Below are 24,324 nucleotides of genomic sequence, written 5' to 3' on the forward strand. Positions count from 1 at the left end.
TAACTTGCTCTGATTTAGTCCGTGGGTTAAAGAAAAGATCAATCAGATGTAATCCAAACAAGCTTTTGCTATCTTAGTTTGATTTTTCCTTCTATTTCTTAGCAACTCGAGAAGATTGGAGACTCTCATCGTTACTGCAAAAATTTGTTTTTTTTTTTTTCGCAATCCGCTAGGCAAGCGCCTAGGGCTAGTTTTCTATTAATAAAAAGAAAAGAAAATACAACAATTAGGAATAGTACAAATAAGGGGGACAATAGCACCGATATTGTTACCCATATGCCTTGGCTATATAATCACTCCTCCGCGCCTCACAATGCCTATGGCAGCCTCATGTAGAGGATTCATGGTGTAGCTGCCTGCAAAGTCTCACGAGGGCATATAATCTCATAGCCGTGTGGATAATTTCCAAAGGCATAGGACCAAGGTAACACAAACCGGGCTAAACCTTATCTTACTAATCCTATTGAGGCGTAAAATAGCCTCACCTACTAGCATGCATGTAAAAAATAAGAACTAGAGAGTACCAAATATCAATGATCATCACAAAGTTTATAACATACTCTGTGATGATATTACAAATGAGTATACTAACATAATGATAGAATAAAATGAAGAAAGAATTAAATTGTTGTCCCTTCTTGCCCAAACTTGTAAATTCTTCAATTTGTAATTCTTTGTCATCACTGTCCCAGCTCTTCAAAATGTCTTCAAAATTCATGACTTCTTTTTTGAACGGTTTGACCTCGTTGAGGTAGTTGGGGCAACCTTCTTTTGTTTGGCAACTCTCATTGGAGGTCGCCTAATATTTAAAAAATCACTGACCTTGTCGTCCCAACTATTTTTCTTTGTATGTGCTTTCATTATTTTGCCGCTATGCATAGGAGATAAATCACCTTGTTTTGCTGCATGTGCACCGCATTCTTTCAAAACAACATCTTCTTCTCCTTCCTCATACATATCTCTATCCACATTCACAGGATGCGAATAGTTGTCGACGAGGTCCTGTGTCATCAAATCACTTCCTTGTTGTGTATTTGCCAAAGCTGTCGTGTTGTGATGTTGCTTTATGACTTGCATTTTATTCCTGTTTTTACTCACATTTCCTGTACTAACAATCTGCATTGAACTTACTGAGTTTCGATGTGTAGAGTCTTCCAATGCATCAAGTAGTTTTCTATCTTCCTCAGAAATCATAGGAGTACTGGATTCCTGTTGTTTCTGTCCAGCATTTGAGTTCATTATTGCAGTACTTGGTGTGCTTTCAAGTTGTTGTTGTTGCCCAGTCATATTGCTTACAGTAATGTCCTGTTGTTGTCTTGAATTTGATGAAAGGACTGCTGCTCTTGATGTGTTCCCTATTTGCTGCTGCCGTTGGAGTGGAGTGTTAGCATTCTACAGTTGTTGTCCAGATTCAAAGCTAGCCAAATATTCCTGTTGCCTCTGTTGCAAAATAGCTGGTTTGGTTGTCACCACATATTGCTGCCCAGATTCAGTAACACCTCCAACTGCATTGTTTGCAATGAGTTGCTGCTGCTGGCCAGATTCAGTAACAACTCCAGCTACATTGTTCCAAGCGTTCACATCATTTTGATGCATTGCATCCAAAAGCTGTCTCTCCTCTACTGAAAAAGCTGTGGAGGTTGTCACAAGTTGCTGATGTCCAGTATTTAGTGTTACTGTTGCTCCTCGATCATCAGTAGGAATTGTAGCTGAGGGGTTTGGATTAAGCTGCTTCTGCTCTACATCGAGGATTGGGTTGGTTTCAACTATTTGTTGTTGTCCAGTTATCACTGCTGCTGTTCGATCATTAGCAACTGGAACTACCTGCTTTGTTTGTGTTGCTGCAACTTGCTTTGAGCTTCCAGTTGGAGAATTTCTGGGCAGAAAAACTGGAGCATAAACGTTCAGTTTACTTTTGGAAGTTGCTGCTCCTTCAGGTCTTGAAAATGGTGTTGAGTCAATCTCTTCACCTGCACTATAATGATCTTCTTCCTTGTCTGCCTCTTCCGATGAGTATCCAACAAAGCCATCTCCCCAATGCTCTTCATCATCCTCCTCACGCTGGTCATGCCAAAACTTGGAATTAATAGCCATTTCCCTCACCTTGGTGAAACCTCCTTCTTTGAAGGGGATTTTCTACCTGTTACGACCTTCCAAACTCCCTCTTTTTTGTTCATATAACCTCTCTTACTATCCTCAAACACCTTCCCAGTACTATTTTCCATTAACAAACTCTTTTTCCCAGTTTTGTTATTCCCTAAATTCTGGGCAGCTACTGCTCTGTCAGAGATTTGCCCTGTATTTTTTTTGTGCTCACCTTCAGCAGTATTTTTTGAATTAGCCTTAACATCATCTTTAACACCTGAAGGAATTGATCCCATATCCATATTACCAGTTCCTGCAGCATGCTGATCTCCTGTTGCTCTATTAATTGCTTCATTCACATGAGGTGCATTACCTATAGCTCGATTTGCAGCAGCTTTCAATGCACCATCAGTAGCTAGGTACATTCGTGCAAATATAGTAGAGGCAGGGATATCTCTAGAGGGTTTAGGAAGTCCCTTGTCCAACTTCAACACCTCTTCTATAGGCACAACTGGAACTGCAGCATGTGGTGCAGCTAAATCACTAACACCCACATCATCACTCCTAGCCACTACATGACTTTGTCCTGCATCACCCATGTCATTGACCTTATCTGAAGATTGATTTTGTATTTCATTACTCACTACTGCTGACTTCATAGGACCTTTGTCAATCTTGGAAGCTTCTGCTATCTGATTATCGTCCACTACACGATTCATAATTTTATCCTTGTTCCCAGTATCAATTAACATTCCACCCTCTGTGTGTAAAGCCTGCTGCTCTACAGGATTTTCCTTTGCCTCTTGATCACTCAGTTGCACAGCTCTCTTGGCATTAAGGTAATCCGTGGCATCACCAGCTAATTTGTCAAGACTGCCCAAGCCTTCCACTACATCTCCTCGAGCAACAGTTTCCTTACCATCCTCGATCCTCCTACGGCATGAGTTTTCATCATGCCCTTGGTTCTTACAACAAGTACAGTATTCTGGTAGATTGTCAAACACTATCTGCTGATAATGTTCCACAATTCTCCCAGAATTCTATCAACGATATTTATTCGAACTCTCTTAGGATGTTTGTTTAATAAATTAATCAAGACTTTAACCCTTGCCATACTTGGTCTTGTTCGATCTTGAGTCGCTTTATCAATTGCAAGAAGTTTCCCTACTGCTAAAGCTATAGACAATAAAGATTTCTTTGCGAAAAAATTTGCAGGCAAATCAGGCAAAGAAATCCATGCCACAACTCTTGAAGTTTCTTCACGAGGATTGAATCTTAACGTCCATGGAAACGTCCTAAAGAAAAATTCATCTCCCTTCGCCTTAACATAACCAGTAGATCTTGACAAAACCTGAACATAATCTTCAAAGAGATCAAAACGTACCAAGATATGACAGAATTCTAGCTGTCCAACGTTGCAATAACCTTTGACGTCGAATTGTTTCGGAATTAACTGTCGTAGCTTTTGAATATCTGGTTTGCCATATGAAAATTTGAGAATTACTGCCTGATGCAGTCCTTCTTCGATGGTGAAAGTGTTCACCTCTTCAACTGTGAATTCTACAGTTGGTTATCCATGAACCATATGGACAGGAGTTAACTCCAGTTTTGACGATATTGCAGCAGATTTCGTTTTTTGAATTAGCGCAACATAGGATTGTTTTGGCATCACGTTTAGATTTGTTTCATTAGTGTTTTGATTTGTCTCTCCCACAACCAAAGGCTGGGGAGAGCTCGCAGCAGCCATGACTGCCTCAATTCTCGTCAAAACATCTGATGAAGAACTGAATTTCTGGAAAATCTCGATTCTACAGTGCACGCGAAAAAAAGAAATTAAGATCTAGAACAATTGGCTATGAGTTTGACTATGAAACCAATTGGGGATTGTGCGCAAAGAGTAGGAGGTTCTTTTGACACCAATCTTGTAATTTTCCACTGCCGGACGCCGGAGTTATGGTCCGGTGAATAGTGACGGCGTCACTATTCACAGTCTTCCTAGAGATAAGGTGGAGAATTTTTATATATGGTCAGAACACTCTTCCCAAAAATTTGTTTTTAGCTTCAGCGTAGCCCTTTAATTAGGCTAGAAAATTTAATTTACTCTTGATCTTGTTTCGTTTTTTTCTTCATGTCATAATTAAGGAACAGATACACAGGTTTTGAGGTATGCAAATTAGGTAAATTTTTAGGTAAAAGAAGGATAACATATGAAGACTGTGAATTGTATGTAAATGTGTTGGGAATAAATCCCCTACCAAAATAATATTCACTGTAATAAAAGCGGAATAATAATGTAGCACCGAGATACGGTAATTAACAAGAATAAAAGAGTAACAATGACACCAAGATTTTTACGTGAAAAACCCTTCTGAATAAGGGAAAAACCACGACCCCGAGAAGAGCAACTGATATCACTATAGTAAGGAATTTATACTTTGTAGGCCCGAGTAAAAATACTAAAAAGACCACTACAATACTCAAAAGAAATAACCCTCTTTTGATATTTCACCTCACTACAATATCGCTCACACTCTCTATTTTCTTCACAGACTATTTTCTTATATCATGTCTGTGAAACCTCACTCTTTCTTTCTAGCTCTCAAATATATTTTCCTCTGAGATTGATGATAAAAAATGAGAGCTGAAGCTCTCATTTTATAGGCAAAAACGAGCCTCCCATACTTGATATTTCAATGTTCTGCAGCCTACTTTCTTTGACAGACAAAGAAAACGTGGGATGTTGCTGCCTATATTGAAAACTGAAGCAAGGAAGAAAACTTCTTCCTTAAATTAAGGGGCTGGACCCCACAAATCTCCCCCTCCAGTCCTATTCACCTGAAGGGGATAACACCGCAGTTTCTAGTTTGAGTGTATGCAGACAAGTTCTTTGCATAGCTCAAACTTGTCTCTTGGTACCACTTTGGTCAGCATATCCGCAGGATTTTCGCTTGTGTGAATCTTTTTGACCTGTAAAGATTCGTTCGCCACCTGCTCACGAATCCAATGATATTCACATCTATGTGTTTGGTCCTTGCATGGTACATAGAGTTCTTGCTAAGGTCTATTGCACTTTGACTATCACAATAGACGACATACTCCTTCTGATGCAATCCAAGCTCTTGAAGGAACCTGTCACACCCCAACCTTGTGAGGTGTGGCTGGCACCCGATGCCCGAAGGCCCGAGCGAACCAACCATGAGATATGATCCGAAATATAATAACCTGCAGGTAGAAGAGCCCAACACGACATATATATATATATATATATATATATATATATATATATATATATATATATATATATATATATATATATATATATATATATATATAAACTAGGCCAACAAGGCTGTAACAACAGTATAACAGCTATCCAGAAGGCCGATAGGGCGATACGAAAAATATATATATACAATGACCGCTAGTCTGCAAGCCTCTAAGAGTGTAAGACAATCTCAACAGGGCGGGACAAAGCCCCCGACATGCCCAAAACCACACATATACATCTGTAATAGTACCTATGGACTCAAAGTCAGCAACTCCGAAGAAGTGGAGTGCGAAACCCAACGCTGATCCTGGGGGTCCTACTGAGGAGGCACACCACTCTGTCTATTCGAACCTGTGGGCATGAACACAGCGCATAAAAATGCGTCAGTACGAAATATGTACTGAATATGTAGGGCGACAAGTGTAACATGAAAAATGTAATTAACAAGAGAAGAGACATAGAGATAATTTAAATTCTGAAACTAGCCTCGGTAGGAAACTAAAATTCAACATGGATATAAATGTATGCTCGTGACACCGTCGTTCACTATCGCTACTTATAATATATCACATTATATAATAATAAATCCCTCTGTGGGGCTATAATATCCATAACATACCCGGCCATAGTAAAGGCTCGGTAGAATCGTATCCGGCCACGTGAAGCTCGGTAATCCCAACTGATCAGTGGTTACATAATATGTGTCATACCCGGCCGTCTATAATGCGGCTCGGTAATGAAAGTAAATACATACATATACTAGATCATAAATTATATAGGTGCAATGTGAAACCAACCTTAAAAGACGTATTCTAAGAAGAGTCGAAGTGGCCTATCATCATTCTTCCCCGACTATCATGGTTGTGGCTAAAAATATTTAATTTTCAACTACGAGCCAACAAGTACTAAGAACATGAGAGTTGTGTATTATGAGTACCTTTGAAGTAAATGTTACTTATTCATGATTTATATGAACGTCGAAAGGAGAACGAGTAAAAGGCTCTAGTTCTTTTTAAGCAAGGAACAAGGAAATCCGAGAATTCATAGATATCCTCTAGAGTAAGCAATCTATGAGAAAAGATCAGGTCTAAGCATCTTTATAAGTTGAAGGTGAAATAACTCGAATCCGACGAGACAATTCGATAAACGTTTATTCGAATTCTAGTCATGCCGAAAAGTATAGCGAAAGCCCTACATACCTTGTCGATGGAGTTATATACTGTTTCCAAGACCTCAAAAGCCTTAGGAATGATTTCCTACATAATACAAACCATTCAAAATCAAATTCAAGCTCATAGCTTAAATAATTCTTCATTTAGACATTTACGCGAACAACTTGTGGCCATGAATTTGTAGACTCTTTTGTAGATTAATTTCCCCCCAACACACCACCAAATTTTACTTTACTACATCTCCTCATCAACAGAATTCCATCCATGTCTTCACAGATCCAAACAACACAATAAAATCATATAGAACAGCCCCAACAATCAAGCCATATTAAGAGAGGTTTCTAAAAAAAATCAAGAATATTTCTATAGAGGTTTCAACTATTTCTTAAGAATTCTTACGGTAGAAGTTTACAAAGATCAAAGAGGAAGTTAAATCATACCTTATGTGACCAGAATTACTCAAAATTCGAAATTACAAGATGGAGTCTTGCTATGAAAAGTGAAACACCGAAGAATTCACGATTCCGAAGCTACCATGGTGTTCTCCATCTTGAGGATGACTAAATTGTTGTTATGCTTGGCTAGATGGATGGGAGAAGTTTGAGAGGAAATCCCTAGGTTTTTGGTTCTGTTTTGGAGAGGATAAAACGCAGGGGTTCTGTTTTAAAAATTGACTTAAATAAAGAAATTTTGACTAAACCCGACTAGGCACACTGTTCCCGTAACAGTGTGCACCCCTGTACGAAAATGTTAATATCTCTCTACTCCGAAGTCGTATTAATGAACGGTTTGTTGCGTTGGAAAATAGACTCATAGACCTTAGATTCGGTAGGTAGAACACACCATAACTCCCAGTATATTGAGAGAAAAGGTCATCAACATTTTATCCAAATTCCAGTGAAATTTAAACCCGTAACTTGCGCGCGATCTTTGTCGAATTTTTAATCACAACTCAAATGACTTCCAATCTTAACGTATAACTATCGCATCATTTAAATATCTCATAGAAATTATCTTCCTACCGAATTATCCCATTTACAGCATGATAACGCCGAATACACAAGGTGTAACATTCTCCCCTCCTTAAGAACATTCGTCCTCGAATGTTAACGGTTAACCTAACTTCTGAATTTTTATTTTTTTTAAAAAAAATTCGCCAGAGTTTCCCCTATAAATATGAATATCCAAAACCTGCCATCAGCCCAAACATACATATCTAAGGCCACACATGGCTACACATCATAATAATAACATTAACTTGGCCTCACCCGACCATTTACTTATACAATAATGATAATAAGAAAATTACCTTAACTGTCACTGGTTGATATATGTGCAACACCTGCCATGTTTGTCTCAGGCATATCACCTGAAGACTCAAATAAATGAGGGTATCTGGACTTCATGTCCTCCTCGGCCTCCCATGTCATTTCCTCTACATTATTGCTCCTCCAAAGTACTTTTACTGAGGCTACCTCTTTAGTCCGTAGCTTACGGATTTGACGGTCAAGAATGGCAATAGGTATTTCTTCATATGACAAGTTCTCGGAAACTTCAATATCCTCGATAGGGCTGATGCAAGAAGGATCACCTAAGAATTTCCGAAGCATGAAAATGTGAAATACCGGATGGATTGCTTCTAATTCTGGTGGCAGGTCAAGTTTGTAGGCTACTCGCCCAATTCTCTGAACAATCTGATATGGCCCAACATATCTAGGGCTGAGTTTTCCTTTCTTACCAAATCTCATTACACCCTTCATAGGCGACACTTTCAAGAATACCCAGTCTACCACAGCAAATTCCAAGTCTCGACGTCGGTTATCTGAATATGATTTCTATCGACTTTGAGCTGTACGCAACCTTTCCTGGATCAACTTTACCTTTTCTACAGCTTGCTGTACCAATTCAGGTCCTAGCAACTTTGTCTCACCAACATCAAACCAGCCAATAGGAGATCTGCATTTCCTCCCATATAGTGCCTCATAAGGTGCCATCTGAATACCGGCATGATAACTGTTATTGTAGGCAAACTCAATAAGTGGTAAATGATCTTCCCAACTTCCCTTGAAGTCTAAGACACAAGCTCGCAACATATCTTCAAGTGTCTGAATAGTGCGTTCGGCTTGTCCGTCGGTCTGCGGATGAAATGTTGTACTAAGGTTAACAAGAGTACCCAAACCTTCTTGAAAAGACCTCCAGAAATTAGCTGTAAATTGGGCACCTCTGTCAGATATAATAGAAAACGGAACTCCATGTAGCCGAACTATTTCCTTGATATACAGGCTCGCATAGTCTTCAGCTGAATAGGTGGTCCTAACTGGGAGAAAGTGAGCTGATTTCGTCAGCCTATCCACAATGACCCAAATAGAATTGAACTTACGGCGAGAATTGGGCAATCCTGTAATGAAATCCATATTAATCGATTCCCATTTCCAAGCTGGAATCTCAATATTTTGAAGTAGCCCTCCAGGTTTCTGGTGTTCAGCTTTAACCTGCTGGCAGTTGGGACACTGAGCCACAAATGTGGCTATATCTTTCTTCATGCCGTTCCACCAGTATAGCTGACGAAGATAATGATACATTTTGGTTGAACCAGGATGAAATGAGTACCGAGACTGGTGCATCTCTGTCATAATTTGCTTACGAAGCTCCCCAACATTAGGTACACACCATCGGCCTTTATATTTTAGAATTCCATCATCAGATTGCTCGAACAACTGCTTCTTCTGAAAAGGGATACTCTCTTTAATTTTGACTAACTCCGGATCCTCAAATTGACGCATTTCTACCTCAGCTACCAGTGATGACCCCGCAATATTTTGGACTACTACACCCTGGTCACATGTATCATGTAGCCGTACACTCAGGTTAGCCAATTGATATATCTCTTTAGTCATTTCTAATTTCCCAGCTTCTACATGCTTCAAGCTGCCCATGGATTTACGACTCAATGCATTAGCTACCACATTCGCTTTGCCCGGATGGTACAAAATATCCACATCATAGTCCTTCAGCAATTCAAGCCATCTTCTTTGTCTCAAGTTCAAGTCTTTCTGCTTAAATATATATTGTAAACTTTTGTGATCTGTATAGATATCCACATGAACACCATAAAGATAATGACGCCATATTTTTAAGGCAAATATAACGGCTGCTAACTCAATATCGTGAGTCGGATAATTGTATTCGTGCTTCCGCAACTGCCTCGAAGCATATGCAATAACTTTTCCATGCTGCATTAGAACACATCCCAATCCAACCCTGGATGCATCACAATATACCACATAACCTTCAGATCCTTCCGGAAGTGCTAGAACAGGTGCTGATGTTAAGCGTTTCTTCAACTCATGAAAGCTCCTTTCACATGCATCAGACCATTGGAACTTAACGGCTTTGTGTGTCAATTTTGTCATGGGAGCAGCAATAGAAGAGAAGTTCTCAACAAATCTCCGATAATAACCAGCTAAGCCCAAGAAACTACGAACTTCCGTAGGAGTTGTAGGTCTAGGCCAGTTTTGTACTGCTTCAATTTTCTGACCATCTACCTTAATACCTTTATCGGAAACGATATGCCCAAGGAAAGCCACTGAATTCAACCAAAATTCACATTTGGAGAATTTAGCATATAATTTCTGATTTTTCAAAGTCTGCAACACCACACGCAAATGATCCTCATGTTCTGCTTCTGATTGAGAATATACCAGAATATCATCAATGAAAACAATTACAAATATATCTAGAAATGGCTTGAAAACCCGATTCATTAAATCCATAAAAGCTGCTGGCGCATTAGTAAGACCGAAAGACATCACAAGAAATTCATAATGGCCATATCTAGTCCGGAAAGCCGTTTTCGGAATATCTCTCTCCTTAACTCGCAATTGGTGATAGCCGGATCGAAGGTCAATCTTTGAGAAATATTTGGCACCTTGCAACTGATCAAACAAATCATCAATTCTGGGTAAAGGGTACTTGTTCTTGATAGTCACTTTGTTGAGCTGGCGATAGTCAATACACATTCTTAACGAACCATCCTTCTTACGAACAAACAACACTGGTGCACCCCAGGGAGATGTGCTGGGCCTGATAAAGCCCTTATTCAAAAGATCCTTCAACTGGGCTTTCAATTCTTTTAACTCAGCAGGAGCCATTCTGTATGGAGGAATAGATATTGGTTGAGTATCTGGAAGCATATCAATAGCAAAGTCGATTTCTCTTTCTGGAGGAAGACCAGGAAGTTCATCAGGAAATACATCAGGAAATTCATTCACGACGGGAACCGATTGAAGGGTTGGAGATTTCACCTCCATATCATGCACTCGTACCAAATGATAGATGTACCCTTTCAAAATCATCCTTCGAGCTTTAAGGTAAGAAATAAACTTTCCCTTAGGCGCTGCAGCATCACCTTTCCATTCAATAATAGGCTCACTTGGAAAATTAAAACGAACAATCTTTGTCCAGCAATCTACATTGGCGTAACAAGAAGCCAACCAATCCATACCCATAATGATATCAAAATCGACCATTTCTAGCTCATGCAAATCTGCTAACGTATGGCGGTCATGAATCTTCACGTCACAACTTCGATATACCCGTCTAACTACAACAGACTCACCCATTGGCGTAGATACCTCAAAGGACTGTTGCAACAATTCAGGCTCTCTATCCCATTTACTAGCAACGAAGGGGGAGATATACGACAATGTAGAACCAGGATCTATCAAGGCATACATATCGATAGAAAAGACGGATATTATACCTGTAACCACGTCCGAAGATGACTCTAAATCCTGACGACTCGATAAAGCATATATGCGATTTTGCTGACCTCCTGAACCAGAAGCTCCAAATCTTCCCCTACCCCTGCCAGCTGATGTCTGCATACTCTGTCTAGGAGGACGTACCGAAGAAGAAGAAGCCCCTGCAGATGCCGTCGGCTGAGCCATACCCCCTCCACCTGTCATCGGACAATGTCTCATAATATGACCTGGCTGTCCACATGTATAACATGCATCAGAACCCTGGCGACATGGTCCAAAATGATTTCGGCCACATCGATCACATCTAGGAAACTGAGGCCTCATCTGACTGAACTCGCCTCTAAACTGTGGACCTGGGGTCCGTGAACTCTGACCTGGACCAGAATAAGTGGTCCGATCCTGGCGCTGTCCCTGAAACTGTGGCGGTGCACTGGCTGCCGGATAAGACTGACGCCGGGGAAACTGTGGCCTAAATCCACCTCGAAACTCCCCTATGTTACCTGCGAACCGCGTCCTCTTCTGCTGCCCTCTATCATGCTTTCGATTGGCTCGTTGTTGCCTCTTGCGATCCTCTAGACCCTGTGCATATGCTTGAATACGGGCAATATCCATTCCTTGGTTTAGAGAAGCTGTAGTGCACTCATTTATCAAGTGTGCCCCCAAACCACTAACAAACTGGTGTACCCGATCACTCATATCAGCAACAATCGTAGGAGCATACCTAGCCAAAGAGTTGAACTGCATGCTATATTCCCGAACGCTCATATTACCCTGTTCTAAGTGTAAGAACCTATCTCGTCGGGCTCTTCGAAGCTCGATTGGCAAATATTGCTGTAAAAATGCCTCAGAGAACTCCTTCCATGTCACTGGTGGCACATTAGGCCCCCGAGTTTGCTTCCAAGTCTCATACCATGTCACAGCAACATCACATAGTCTATAAGAAGTAAACTCCACTGACTCAACATCCGTGGCATGTATAATTTGTAAGGTCCGTTGCATAAGATCCAGAAAATCCTGTGGGTCAGCATTAGGATCAACCCCTGTAAATACTGGAGGATCCAAGTTGATTAAGTCTCGAACTCTCGCACTTACGGACCTATCAGCAATACCGAAGGTCTGGTGTTGGGCCTGAGAGGCCACTATTCGAGTCAGCAATTGTACAACACTCCGCATGTCTAGGTCCTGATCAGGAACAACTGGGAGAGGGACTGGAGGTATGTTAGCTCCTCTGCGCCCTTCCGGGGGTGGTGGGGGTACTGCCCCGGAAGCCTGAGAATCAGCCTCATTCTGTGGCTCATGTTGATCTACATTAGCAGGTGGCACCTGACTTGTGCCCTCTCCCGCCTCCTCGTCCAACCTCTGAATAAATTTCATAGCCACTTGTCGTCTCCTAGTGTTAGGCATCACTGAGAAGGTAAACAAAAAAAAGAGAATTAGGAATGAACACTTATGATTAGGCTCTATTGCACGATCTAGATCAAGAAGAAAGTAATAATCCTAAATGCCCAATAGCCTCATGTTTATAAGTGTGGTGCACAACACACCATAAACAAGACTCTACTAGACACGGCTTGTAGACTCTCTAGGACTGACCTGCTCTGATACCAAGTTTGTCACACCCCAACCTTGTGAGGTGTGGCTGGCACCCGATGCCCGAAGGCCCAAGCGAACCAACCATGAGATATGATCCGAAATATAATAACCTGCAGGTAGAAGAGCCCAACACGACATATATATAAACTAGGCCAACAAGGCTGTAACAACAGTATAATAGCTATCCAGAAGGCCGATAGGGCGATATCAAAAATATATATATACAATGACCGCTAGTCTGCAAGCCTCTAAGAGTGTAAGACAATCTCAACAGGTCGGGACAAAGCCCCCGGCATGCCTAAAACCACACATATACATCTGTAATAGTACCTATGGACTCAAAGTCAGCAACTCCGAAGAAGTGGAGTGCGAAACCCAACGCTGATCCTGGGGGTCCTACTGAGGAGGCACACCACTCTGTCTATTCGAACCTGTGGGCATGAACACAGCGCATAAAAATGCGTCAGTACGAAATATGTACTGAATATGTAGGGCGACAAGTGTAACATGAAAAATGTAATTAACAAGAGAAGAGACATAGAGATAATTTAAATTCTGAAACTAGCCTCGGTAGGAAACTAAAATTCAACATGGATATAAATGTATGCTCGTGACACCGTCGTTCACTATCGCTACTTATAATATATCACATTATATAATAATAAATCCCTCTGTGGGGCTATAATATCCATAACATACCCGGCCATAATAAAGGCTCGGTAGAATCGTACCCGGCCACGTGAAGCTCGGTAATCCTAACTGATCAGTGGTTACACAATATGTGTCATACCCGGCCGTATATAATGCGGCTCGGTAATGAAAGTAAATACATACATATACTAGATCATAAATTATATAGGTGCAATGTGAAACCAACCTTAAAAGACGTATTCTAAGAAGAGTCGAAGTGGCCTATCATCATTCTTCCCCGACTATCATGGTTGTGGCTAAAAATATTTAATTTTCAACTACGAGCCAACAAGTACTAAGAACATGAGAGTTGTGTATTATGAGTACCTTTGAAGTAAATGTTACTTATTCATGATTTATATGAACGTCGAAAGGAGAACGAGTAAAAGGCTCTAGTTCTTTTTAAGCAAGGAACAAGGAAATCCGAGAATTCATAGATATCCTCTAGAGTAAGCAATCTATGAGAAAAGATCAGGTCTAAGCATCTTTATAAGTTGAAGGTGAAATAACTCGAATCCGACGAGACAATTCGATAAACGTTTATTCGAATTCTAGTCATGCCGAAAAGTATAGCGAAAGCCCTACATACCTTGTCGATGGAGTTATATACTGTTTCCAAGACCTCAAAAGCCTTAGGAATGATTTCCTACATAATACAAACCATTCAAAATCAAATTCAAGCTCATAGCTTAAATAATTCTTCATTTAGACATTTACGCGAACAACTTGTGGCCATGAATTTGTAGACTCTTTTGTAGATTAATTTCCCCCCAACACACCACCAAATTTTACTTTACTACATCTCCTCATCAACAGAATTCCATCCATGTCTTCACAGATCCAAACAACACAATAAAATCATATAGAACAGCCCCAACAATCAAGCCATATTAAGAGAGGTTTCTAAAAAAAATCAAGAATATTTCTATAGAGGTTTCAACTATTTCTTAAGAATTCTTACGGTAGAAGTTTACAAAGATCAAAGAGGAAGTTAAATCATACCTTATGTGACCAGAATTACTCAAAATTCGAAATTACAAGATGGAGTCTTGCTATGAAAAGTGAAACACCGAAGAATTCACGATTCCGAAGCTACCATGGTGTTCTCCATCTTGAGGATGACTAAATTGTTGTTATGCTTGGCTAGATGGATGGGAGAAGTTTGAGAGGAAATCCCTAGGTTTTTGGTTCTGTTTTGGAGAGGATAAAACGCAGGGGTTCTGTTTTAAAAATTGACTTAAATAAAGAAATTTTGACTAAACCCGACTAGGCACACTGTTCCCGTAACAGTGTGCACCCCTGTACGTAAATGTTAATATCTCTCTACTCCGAAGTCGTATTAACAAACGGTTTATTGCGTTGGAAACTAGACTCATAGACCTTCGATTCGGTAGGTAGAACACACCATAACTCCCAGTATATTGAGAGAAAAGGTCATCAACATTTTATCCAAATTCCAGTGAAATTTAAACCCGTAACTTGCGCGCGATCTTTGTCGAATTTTTAATCACAACTCAAATGACTTCCAATCTTAACGTATAACTATCGCATCATTTAAATATCTCATAGAAATTATCTTCCTACCGAATTATCCCATTTACAACATGATAACGCCGAATACACAAGGTGTAACAGAACCGTTTGAGCCATATCATCTCCTTGCCAATTTCTGTAGCGGCAATGTACTCTGCTTCAGTTGTTGAAAGTGCAACACACTTCTGCAACTTAGACTGCCATGATATAGCTCCCCCTGAAAATGTAAACAAATATCCAGTACTGGATTTTCTGTTGTCAATGTCACCTGCCATATCAGCATCTGTATAGCCCTTCAAGATTGGATCAGATCCTCCAAAGCACAAACAATCTCCCGTGGTACCTCTCAGGTACCTGAGTATCCACTTGACTGCTTCCCAATGTTCCTTTCCAGGATTTTCAAGAAACCTGCTGACAACACCAACTGCGTGAGCAATATCAGGTCTAGTACATACCATTGCATACATCAAGCTTCCGACTGCTGAAGAATAAGGAACTTTAGCCATGTTCCCTTTCTCCTCCACTGTTGTAGGACACATCTTCTTACTCAACTTTAGATGACCAGCAAGAGGTGTGCTGACTGGCTTAGCATTCTTCATGTTGAAGCGTTCTAGTACACGTTCAATGTACTTCTCCTGAGATAGCCACAACTTTCTACTTGTTCTCTCTCGAACTATCTTCATCCCTAGAATTTGTTGTGCTGGGCCCAAGTCCTTCATATCAAATGACTTGGACAGATCTCCTTTCAACTTTGCTATCAACCCCTTGTCTTTTCCTACAATTAACATGTCATCCACATACAACAACAATATAATAAAGTTATTCTCAGAAAATCTTTTGAAGTATACACATGGATCAGAATAGGTCTTTAGGTATGTTTGACTTTTCATGAATGAGTCAAACTTCATGTACCACTGCCTTGGTGCCTGCTTCAATCCATAAAGACTCTTATTCAATTTGCACACCATGTGTTTCTTTCCAGCTACTTCAAATCCTTCTGGCTGCTCCATATAAATCTCCTCTTCCAAATCTCCATGAAGAAATGCAGTTTTCACATCCAATTGCTCCACTTCAAGATCTAGGCTAGCTGCTAAGCTCAAAATTGTTCGAATAGAAGTCATTTTGACAACAGGTGAGAAAATTTTGTCAAAATCAATACCTTTCTTTTGTTCGAAGCCTTTAACCACCAATCGAGCTTTGTATCTGACCAGCTTGCCATTTCCATCTTTCTTGAGTTTAAAGACCCATTTGCATTTGAGTGGTCTTTTACCCTTTGGAAGTTCAACCAGCTTGTATGTGCCATTTTTCTGTAGAGATTCCATCTCTTCTTGCATAGCTTTCATCCACTGGTTCTTTTCTGGATGGGACAACACCTCCTTAAGACTTTCTGGCTCCCCCTCATCACTGATGAGGACATACTCTGTGGAAGGGTACCTGCATGACTCTACCCTTGGCCTCTCTGATCTCCTCAGAGGTTGAGGTTGTTCTTCTCCCTGAGTGGGGTGCTCCACTTCCTCGACACCTTCATCAAGTTGCTCCCCCTGCTCAATAACCTCACCAGGTTGCTCCCCCTGCTCGGCAACCTCGTCGGTCGTACTTTCTGCACTTGTGGGATTGTTAGAAGTAGAAGGAATAGTAACAAAGTTAGGAATTATACCATTCTTCGCCTTTTCTGACATATCAGCAGCAGTTCCAACTTCACTTTCTCGGAAGACTACATCTCTGCTTCTGATGACCTTCTTCTTTACAGGATCCCACAGTCTGTACCCGAACTCTTCATCTCCATATCCGATAAATATGCAGGGAACAGATTTATCATCCAGCTTTGTTCTCTGCTCTTTTGGTACATGTGCAAAAGCTCTGCAACCGAACACCTTCAGATGCGAGTAGGACACCTCCTTGTTGGTCCAAACTCTCTCTGGGATTTCAAACGCCAACGGAACTGATGGACTCCTATTGATCAGGTAACAGGCTGTCTGAACTGCTTCACCCCAGAATGACTTAGGCAGTTTAGCCATTCTGAGCATGCTTCTCACCTTCTCCACAATGGTGCGGTTCATCCTCTCGGCTACGCCATTGTGCTGTGGGGTTCCAGGAACTGTCTTTTCATGTCTGATCCCATGACTTGAACAATACTCTTCAAATTCCCTTGAAGTGTACTCACCTCCATTGTCACTTCGGAGACGCTTTAGCTTTCGACCCGTCTCCCTTTCTACTAGAGCATGAAACTTCTGGAAAACTTGAAACACCTGATCTTTGGTTTTCAAAATATAAACCCATAATTTTCGTGAAGCATCATCAATAAAAGTAACAAAATATTTGTTACCGCCCATTGATTCAATTTCCATTGGGCCGCAAACATCAGAATATACTAAATCAAGTATATTCAATTTTCTTTCAGACGATGTCTGAAATGAGACTCTATGCTGCTTACCAAATAAACAGTAGTCACAAGGTTTTACCGTTGTACCTTTGGCATAAGAAATGAGTGATTTCTTGGCAAGAATCTGCAATCCCTTCTCGCTCATATGACCCATTCTTTTGTGCCACAAATCTACAGAAATCTCATCTTGTGCCGCGTTCAATTCACCTTGGCATATTTCTGCATTTGTCCTGTACAACGTGCCACGAGCAACTCCCTTTGCAATCACCAATGATCCCTTAGTGAGTCTCCACTTTTGATTCGCAAAATAGTTCTCGTATCCATCTCGGTCTAAAGCAATTCCCGAGATCAAGTTCATCCGCAAATCAGGTACATGCCGCACATCCTTTAGAACTAATGTGCATCCGACATTTGTCTTGATACAAATGTCACCAATCCCCGCAATCTTTGAGTAACTTGTGTTACCCATTCTCACTGTGCCGAAATCACCTGCTACATATCTGCAAAAAAGATCTCTTACCGGTGTGGCATGGTAAGATGCCGCTGTGTCAACCACCCATTCCGACTCTGGACCTGACAGGTGCATGCATTCCTCATCCTCATTTATAAAGAGGACAACATTATCATTATATTGCACCATGGCGGCTGTGTTGTTGTCATTCTTCTGGCCACTGGTTTCATCTTTGCCCTTCCTTGGATTTGGGCAATCTCTTTTGAAGTGACCTGGTTGATCACAGTTGTAGCAATTTCTGGCTCTTGATTTAGATCGGTTCTTTGACTTCCCACGAGCTCCGGATCTACCATAGTTGTTCGAACTCCTTTGATAACTCCTGCCTCTACCTTCTGTGATGAGAGCATGTCCTTGATTTTCAGGCTTCTTTCTCATCTTCTCATTGAGTAGAAGAGCCGATGTGACATCTTTCAACTCAATAGTAGTCTTACCGTGCAAGATGGTTGTTGCCAAATTATCGTACGAAGATGGCAACGAGTTCAATAGCAAGATGGCTTTATCTTCTTCCTCGATTTTCACTCCGAGGTTGGCAAGCTGTGTGATTAGTCCGTTAAACACATTTAAATGTGACAAAAAATTCGTACCTTCACTCATGTGTAGGGCGTATAACTGCTTCTTCAGGTACAATTTATTTGTCAGCGTTTTGGACATGTATAGGCTTTCCAACCTTGTCCAAATTCCACGTGCAGTGTCTTCATCAATGATGTTATTTACCACATCATCTGATAAGTGCAACCTGATTGCACTAGCAGCTCTTTCATCCAAGTCAGCCCAATCCTCAGCTTTCATGGTATCAGGCTTTTTGGAATCAACATCTAGAACCTTGTGTAATCCTTGTTGGATGAGCAGATCTCTCATCCTTCTTTGCCATGTTGAGAAACCGTTATCTCCGTTGAATTTTGCTACCTCGTACTTTACTCCGGACATTTTTATTTTTCACCAAGTATAGTACTACCGACAGTGAATAGTATTTCAGTGAACGAGCAGAACCTGTGCTCTGATACCAGTTGTTGGGAATAAACCCCTTACCAAAATAATATTCACGGTAATAAAGCGGAATAATAATGTAGCACCGAGATACGGTAATTAACAAGAATAAAAGAGTAACAATGACACCAAGATTTTTACGTGGAAAACCCTTCTGAATAAGGGAAAAACCACGACCCCGAGAAGAGCAACTAATATCACTATAGTAAGGAATTTACACTTTGTAGGCCCGAGTAAAAATACTACAAAGACCACTACAATACTCAAAAGAAATAACCCTCTTTTGATATTTCACCTCACTACAATATCGCTCACACTCTCTATTTTCTTCACAGACTATTTTCTTATATCCTGTCTGTGAAACCTCACTCTTTCTTTCTAGCTCTCAGATATATTTTCCTCTGAGATTGATGATAAAAAATGAGAGCTGAAGCTCTCATTTTATAGGCAAAAACGAGCCTTCCATACTTGATATTTCAATATTCTGCAACCTACTTTCTTTGACAGACAAAGAAAACGTGGGCTGCTGCAGCCTATATTGAAAACTGAAGCAAGGAAGAAAACTTATTCCTTAAATAAAGGGGCTGGACCCCACAAAATGCAGGCCTTATAATTCGTCCACAAGGACGATGCTGCTAACCAAATAGAGATCCCTAGCTTTTACATTTACTTAGCCAAAATCACAATCATCAGCTTTTGGCCATCTCAGTGTCCATTTGAGGGTACAGACATTCCTCCAACAGCATCTTCTGAGTATTTCTGTCTTATAATACCTGTCTGTTTTATTCTTCTTTTCTTCAATGTTTATCGTTCTTGTATTTTATATGTAATCTTTATTGGGAGTATAATTCCACATTACTGGCTCGGGGAAAATATCGAGTTCTTGACCAAAAAGAAACCACCTTTGAATGGTGATCTCAATTTATTATGGTTCTTGATGTTTGTCTATAAAAATTCTAATGCATTTCGAAACTTTGACTTTGATATGAATGCAGACTGCAGGTTCTGACACGTAAACTACAACTGTTTGAATATGATCTGGGAACACAAAATGTTGAAGACAAGTGATAGTTTAGCGAGGAGGTTGGTTGGGAGCTCAATCATTTACATGCGTAGATTTCTGTTCCGAATTTTATCTGTAGGTCCAATACCAAACCACATCGCCTTTATTCTGGATGGGAATCGGAGGTATGCTAAGAAATGGAATATAGCCGAGGCTACTGGATATAGAGCTGGTTTTTTGGCTGTCATGTGCATGCTCAAGTATTGCTACGAATTGGGTGTCAAATACACGACTATATATGCATTCGGTATCGATAATTTCAAAAGAAGACCGGAGGAAGTTCAGTATTTAATGGACTTAATGCTGGAGAAAATTGAAGGACTAATCAAGCAAGAAAGCATTGTCAATGAATACGGAGTGAGGGTCCATTTCGTAGGGGACCTGAAGCTTCTTAACGAGCGAGTTAGAGTTGCAGCTGAGAAGGCAATGCAAGCTACTGTCAACAACACCAATAGCACTCTTTTAATCTGTGTGGCCTACACTTCTACTGATGAGATTTTGCACGCCGTTCAATCATCTTGCCTAGAGAAATGGAAGGAAATACAAGAACTTGACGCGAACCAAGCTCAAAATGGTGAAATAACTGAAGAAAAACAGGAGCTAAAACATATCATAAAGCTGGTAGATATAGAGAGGCATACATACATGGGATTGGCACCTGATCCTGATGTTTTGATTCGAACTTCGGGTGAAACTCGTCATAGCAATTTCCTTCTTTGGCAGACTACAAGCTGTTTACTGTATTCTCCAAAGGTATTGTTTCCTGAGATTGGTTTACGACACTTGGTATGGGCAGTCTTGAATTTCCAGCGACTGTATCCTCATTCATTCGGAGAAGGAAAAGAAATCACTGCTATTTTACCTTTATTAGTCTTTTACATGCGCTTTGTCCTGCTTTTCCTCAGACCAGTAATTGCTACTGCTAATCATTATATCCAAATCTAATGACTATGATAGTAAGGATGATCAGTCATTATTTCGATATTTTAACACCTCAAATGATAAGGTTTGGAATAAATAATTGAATTTGTATTTTAGAGCAAGCTGATTAATCCAAAATGCGTATAATGAAATGAAGAACAATAATGATAAATAGACCGAAATTGAGATTAAGATAAAAGAAATCTAATTGAGCCTCGGTCTCGGATGTGGCTATGCCTTAATGGATACAATGAGAAAGATAGCTTCGCAGGAATACTAGTACATAGTGAGTAAAATCTGGAATGTTATATGTGATCAGATATGTGTTACAAGTGAAGGCATTTATAGCATAAACAGGATGTAGCCGTACGTTCGGAGTTTCTAGCCTACACGCTGAGTATGTGGTAGTGGGCTGATGAGGTCCTCGCCCGTGGCCGTGGTAACTACAATAGCGTAACAGACGGGGTCCACGATCTCAGGAAGGCTCCGGGTACGACGGAGTTCGACACCGGAAGTGTTTAATATGCTCTTCCGATTGTCCTTGTTTCGGATTCGGATGGACGGTCGGCCCCGGTCACCGTCCCCTCGTGGCTTCCGAACCGCTTTCACTACGTATCATCATTTTGGTATGTCACGCGCTAACACCGAATTTCCCCAATACAGTTGAGAATTGAAATTAGTATTTTAGAATCTTCATTTACAGTATAATGTTAGGCAGGATTTAGTTCTAATAACAGGTCAATCTGGATTAGGTTACTAACTCAGTTATTTCGACAGCAGGGAAAAGCCAGATATACTAAACTAAAAATTGGAGCTAAAGTCTTTATTTGGATTTGAAATCCACAGTATCTCATAATATATTCCCATTATAAGATCATCACAAACAGTCCAATAAATTTCAGGAATGAATAAATTGATTAAAATCTTCTCGTATGATATAACGAATAAAAGGCTGTGGCTTGAAAGTTAATTTTCAGTAAGTTTGGTCTGCGGACGGTTCATTATCTGAGTAACCTTTGCTTGTTAAACTTTTCAGTTACTTTGCAACTGATAAATATCTCGACACTCTCATTTAACTTCAGCCGAGCCTTATAGACTACAATATTTAATTAGAAACTCCAGTATATGTTGGGAATAAACCCCGTATTAACGGTATTAGTGATAAACGCGTAACACTAAGTTATGGTTAAATCAGCAAGAATAGAAATGCATCAATAATGACACCAAGATTTTACGTGGCAACCCTTCTGAATAAGGGAAAAAAAACCACGGCCAAGAAGAGCAACTGATGTCACTATAACGAGTAATTTTACACTGTGTAGTAACGAGTACAAATACTCCTAAGACCATTACACCCTCAAAAGAAAGAACACTCTTTTGCTTTTTCCACCTTACTACAATATCTCTCACACTCTATTTTTCTTCACAGACTATTTTCTTGTCTATATAATACCTTACTCTTTCTCACTCAGATGTATTATCTGAGATTTTTGGTGTATAGAAATGAGAGCCGAAGCTCTCCTTTTATAGGCGGAACCTCTCTCTCACGCCTACTACATTTAACATTTTCCTTCTGCAGCCTACCCTTTTTGACAATGCAGCCAATTTTGAACAATCAACAAAAGGAAGAAAATATTCCTTAATTGATGGGATGGACCCCACAGTATAGCCTTGACCTAATTTAGTTTCTTTCTTAAGTCATAAACGATATTGAACACTAAAACAATTCCATATTGTTCAAGGGATGCAAAATATATAGGTCGATGCTACGTTAAATAAGCAATCATGCGAGAACTGTGAATTGTTGTTACGTTGTGTTTTCTGTCTCTATCTCTTTCTCTAATACAGAGCTTTAATTTGTGTACATAGCGTCAACAAATGCCCATATAATATGCTCACACGGAGAACGCAGCAAACAAACTAGAGATCCCTTTGTCCTGCTTCTTCTTTCATATCAGATATAATCCACTTTTTTACTTAGCTTTGAGTGCACTATCATTGGCCATCTCAGCTTCCATTTGAGGGTATACTCTTTTTTTCAACAGCATGTATTAGTATCTTCTTTTTTAATATAGTAATATATATACTTCTCTGAACTTTTCCTTCATGTTTTTGGTTTATCTCAATGTTGACTGCAGCTTCTGACTCTTATGTTGCAGTCTCTTGAACTTGGTTCTGATTGGAAAAATGTTGAAGAGTATGGATGGTTTAGCAGAGAAGTTGTTTTGGAGTTCACTCCTCTACATGCTTAAGCCATTGTTCCGCATTTTATCTGTAGGACCAATTCCAAACCACGTCGCCTTTATTTTGGATGGGAATCGGAGGTATGCCAAGAAACGGAATATGGCAGTGAGCAATGGATACAGAGCTGGATTTATGGCTATCATGTCAATGCTCAAATATTGCTATGTATTAGGTGTCAAATACATGACAATATATGCATTCAGCATCGATAATTTCAAAAGAAGGCCAGAGGAAGTTCAGTACTTGATGGACTTAATGCTGGAGAAAATCGAAGGACTACTCCATAAAGAAAGCGTTGTCAATCAATACGGAGTGAGGGTACATTTCGTAGGAAACCTGAAGCTTCTTTCCGAGCCAGTTAGAGTTGCAGCTGAGAAGGCAATGCAAGCCACTGCCAATAACACCAATAGCACTCTCCTAATTTGTGTGGCATATTCTTCGACAGATGAGATCGTGCATGCTGTTCAATCATCCTGCCAAGAGAAATGGAATGAAATCCAAGAACTTAACGCAAACCAACCTCAAAATGTTGAAGTAACTAAAGAGATACAGGAGCTAAATCAGATCATACAGCTGGTAGATATAGAGAGGCATATGTACATGAGATTGGCACATAATCCTGATATGTTGATTCGAACTTCAGGTGAAACTCGCCTTAGCAATTTCCTTCTTTGGCAGACTACAAACTGCCTACTGTATTCGCCAAAGGTATTGTTTCCTGAGATTGGTTTGCGACACTTGATATGGGCAGTCTTGCACTTCCAGCGACTGTACCCTCATTTGGAGAAGAGAAAGCAGTTGTAAAACATTGCTACTGTTCCTCTGTATTTTTCCCCTCAGATTACTTATTGCCTGCTATTTTACCTTCATTATATAGCATACTGCTCTCTTTGTAAAATAATTTGTCTATGATTGCTACAAGGAGCTTTCTATTCAAAGTTCTACTAGGTTAACTTCACTGTTTTCATATTATTGAATTCCAAATTAATGCATTCCAGTATCAAACAGAAATTTAATCGACTGCTGCAGAAAGACACACAAGTTGGCTCAGACACCACCATTATTATTGAAAATAATTTTGTACTCCATAATAATTGATTCACTTGTTCTC

The 24,324-nt window shown here is 40.1% G+C and overlaps 2 protein-coding genes across 4 annotated transcripts; both read left to right on the top strand.

The window, feature by feature from the left end:
- The first annotated feature begins 19,638 nt into the window (after window positions 1-19,638).
- LOC104233172 (dehydrodolichyl diphosphate synthase CPT3-like) lies at window positions 19,639-21,033 on the top strand. Of its 2 annotated transcripts, none has more exons than XM_009786516.2 (2): window positions 19,639-19,707; window positions 19,981-21,033. In XM_009786516.2, exon 2 carries the CDS (start codon window positions 20,019-20,021, stop codon window positions 20,991-20,993), a length of 975 nt encoding a protein of 324 aa, XP_009784818.1. In that variant the 5' UTR covers window positions 19,639-19,707; window positions 19,981-20,018; the 3' UTR covers window positions 20,994-21,033. The 2 variants fall into 2 exon arrangements, with proteins under 2 accessions (XP_009784818.1, XP_009784824.1); XM_009786522.2 differs by having other exon boundaries at window positions 19,679-19,760.
- Window positions 21,034-22,842: 1,809 nt separating this feature from the next.
- LOC104233187 (dehydrodolichyl diphosphate synthase CPT3-like) lies at window positions 22,843-24,080 on the top strand. 2 transcript variants are annotated; one of them, XM_009786547.2, is made up of 2 exons: window positions 22,843-22,993; window positions 23,108-24,080. In XM_009786547.2, exon 2 carries the CDS (start codon window positions 23,157-23,159, stop codon window positions 24,015-24,017), a length of 861 nt encoding a protein of 286 aa, XP_009784849.1. In that variant the 5' UTR covers window positions 22,843-22,993; window positions 23,108-23,156; the 3' UTR covers window positions 24,018-24,080. The 2 variants fall into 2 exon arrangements, with proteins under 2 accessions (XP_009784849.1, XP_009784841.1); XM_009786539.2 differs by having other exon boundaries at window positions 22,844-22,993; window positions 23,129-24,080.
- Window positions 24,081-24,324: the final 244 nt, after the last annotated feature.

This window comes from Nicotiana sylvestris, chromosome 2 (genome assembly GCF_000393655.2).
Source record: "Nicotiana sylvestris chromosome 2, ASM39365v2, whole genome shotgun sequence".
Classification (NCBI taxonomy): Eukaryota; Viridiplantae; Streptophyta; class Magnoliopsida; order Solanales; family Solanaceae; genus Nicotiana; species Nicotiana sylvestris.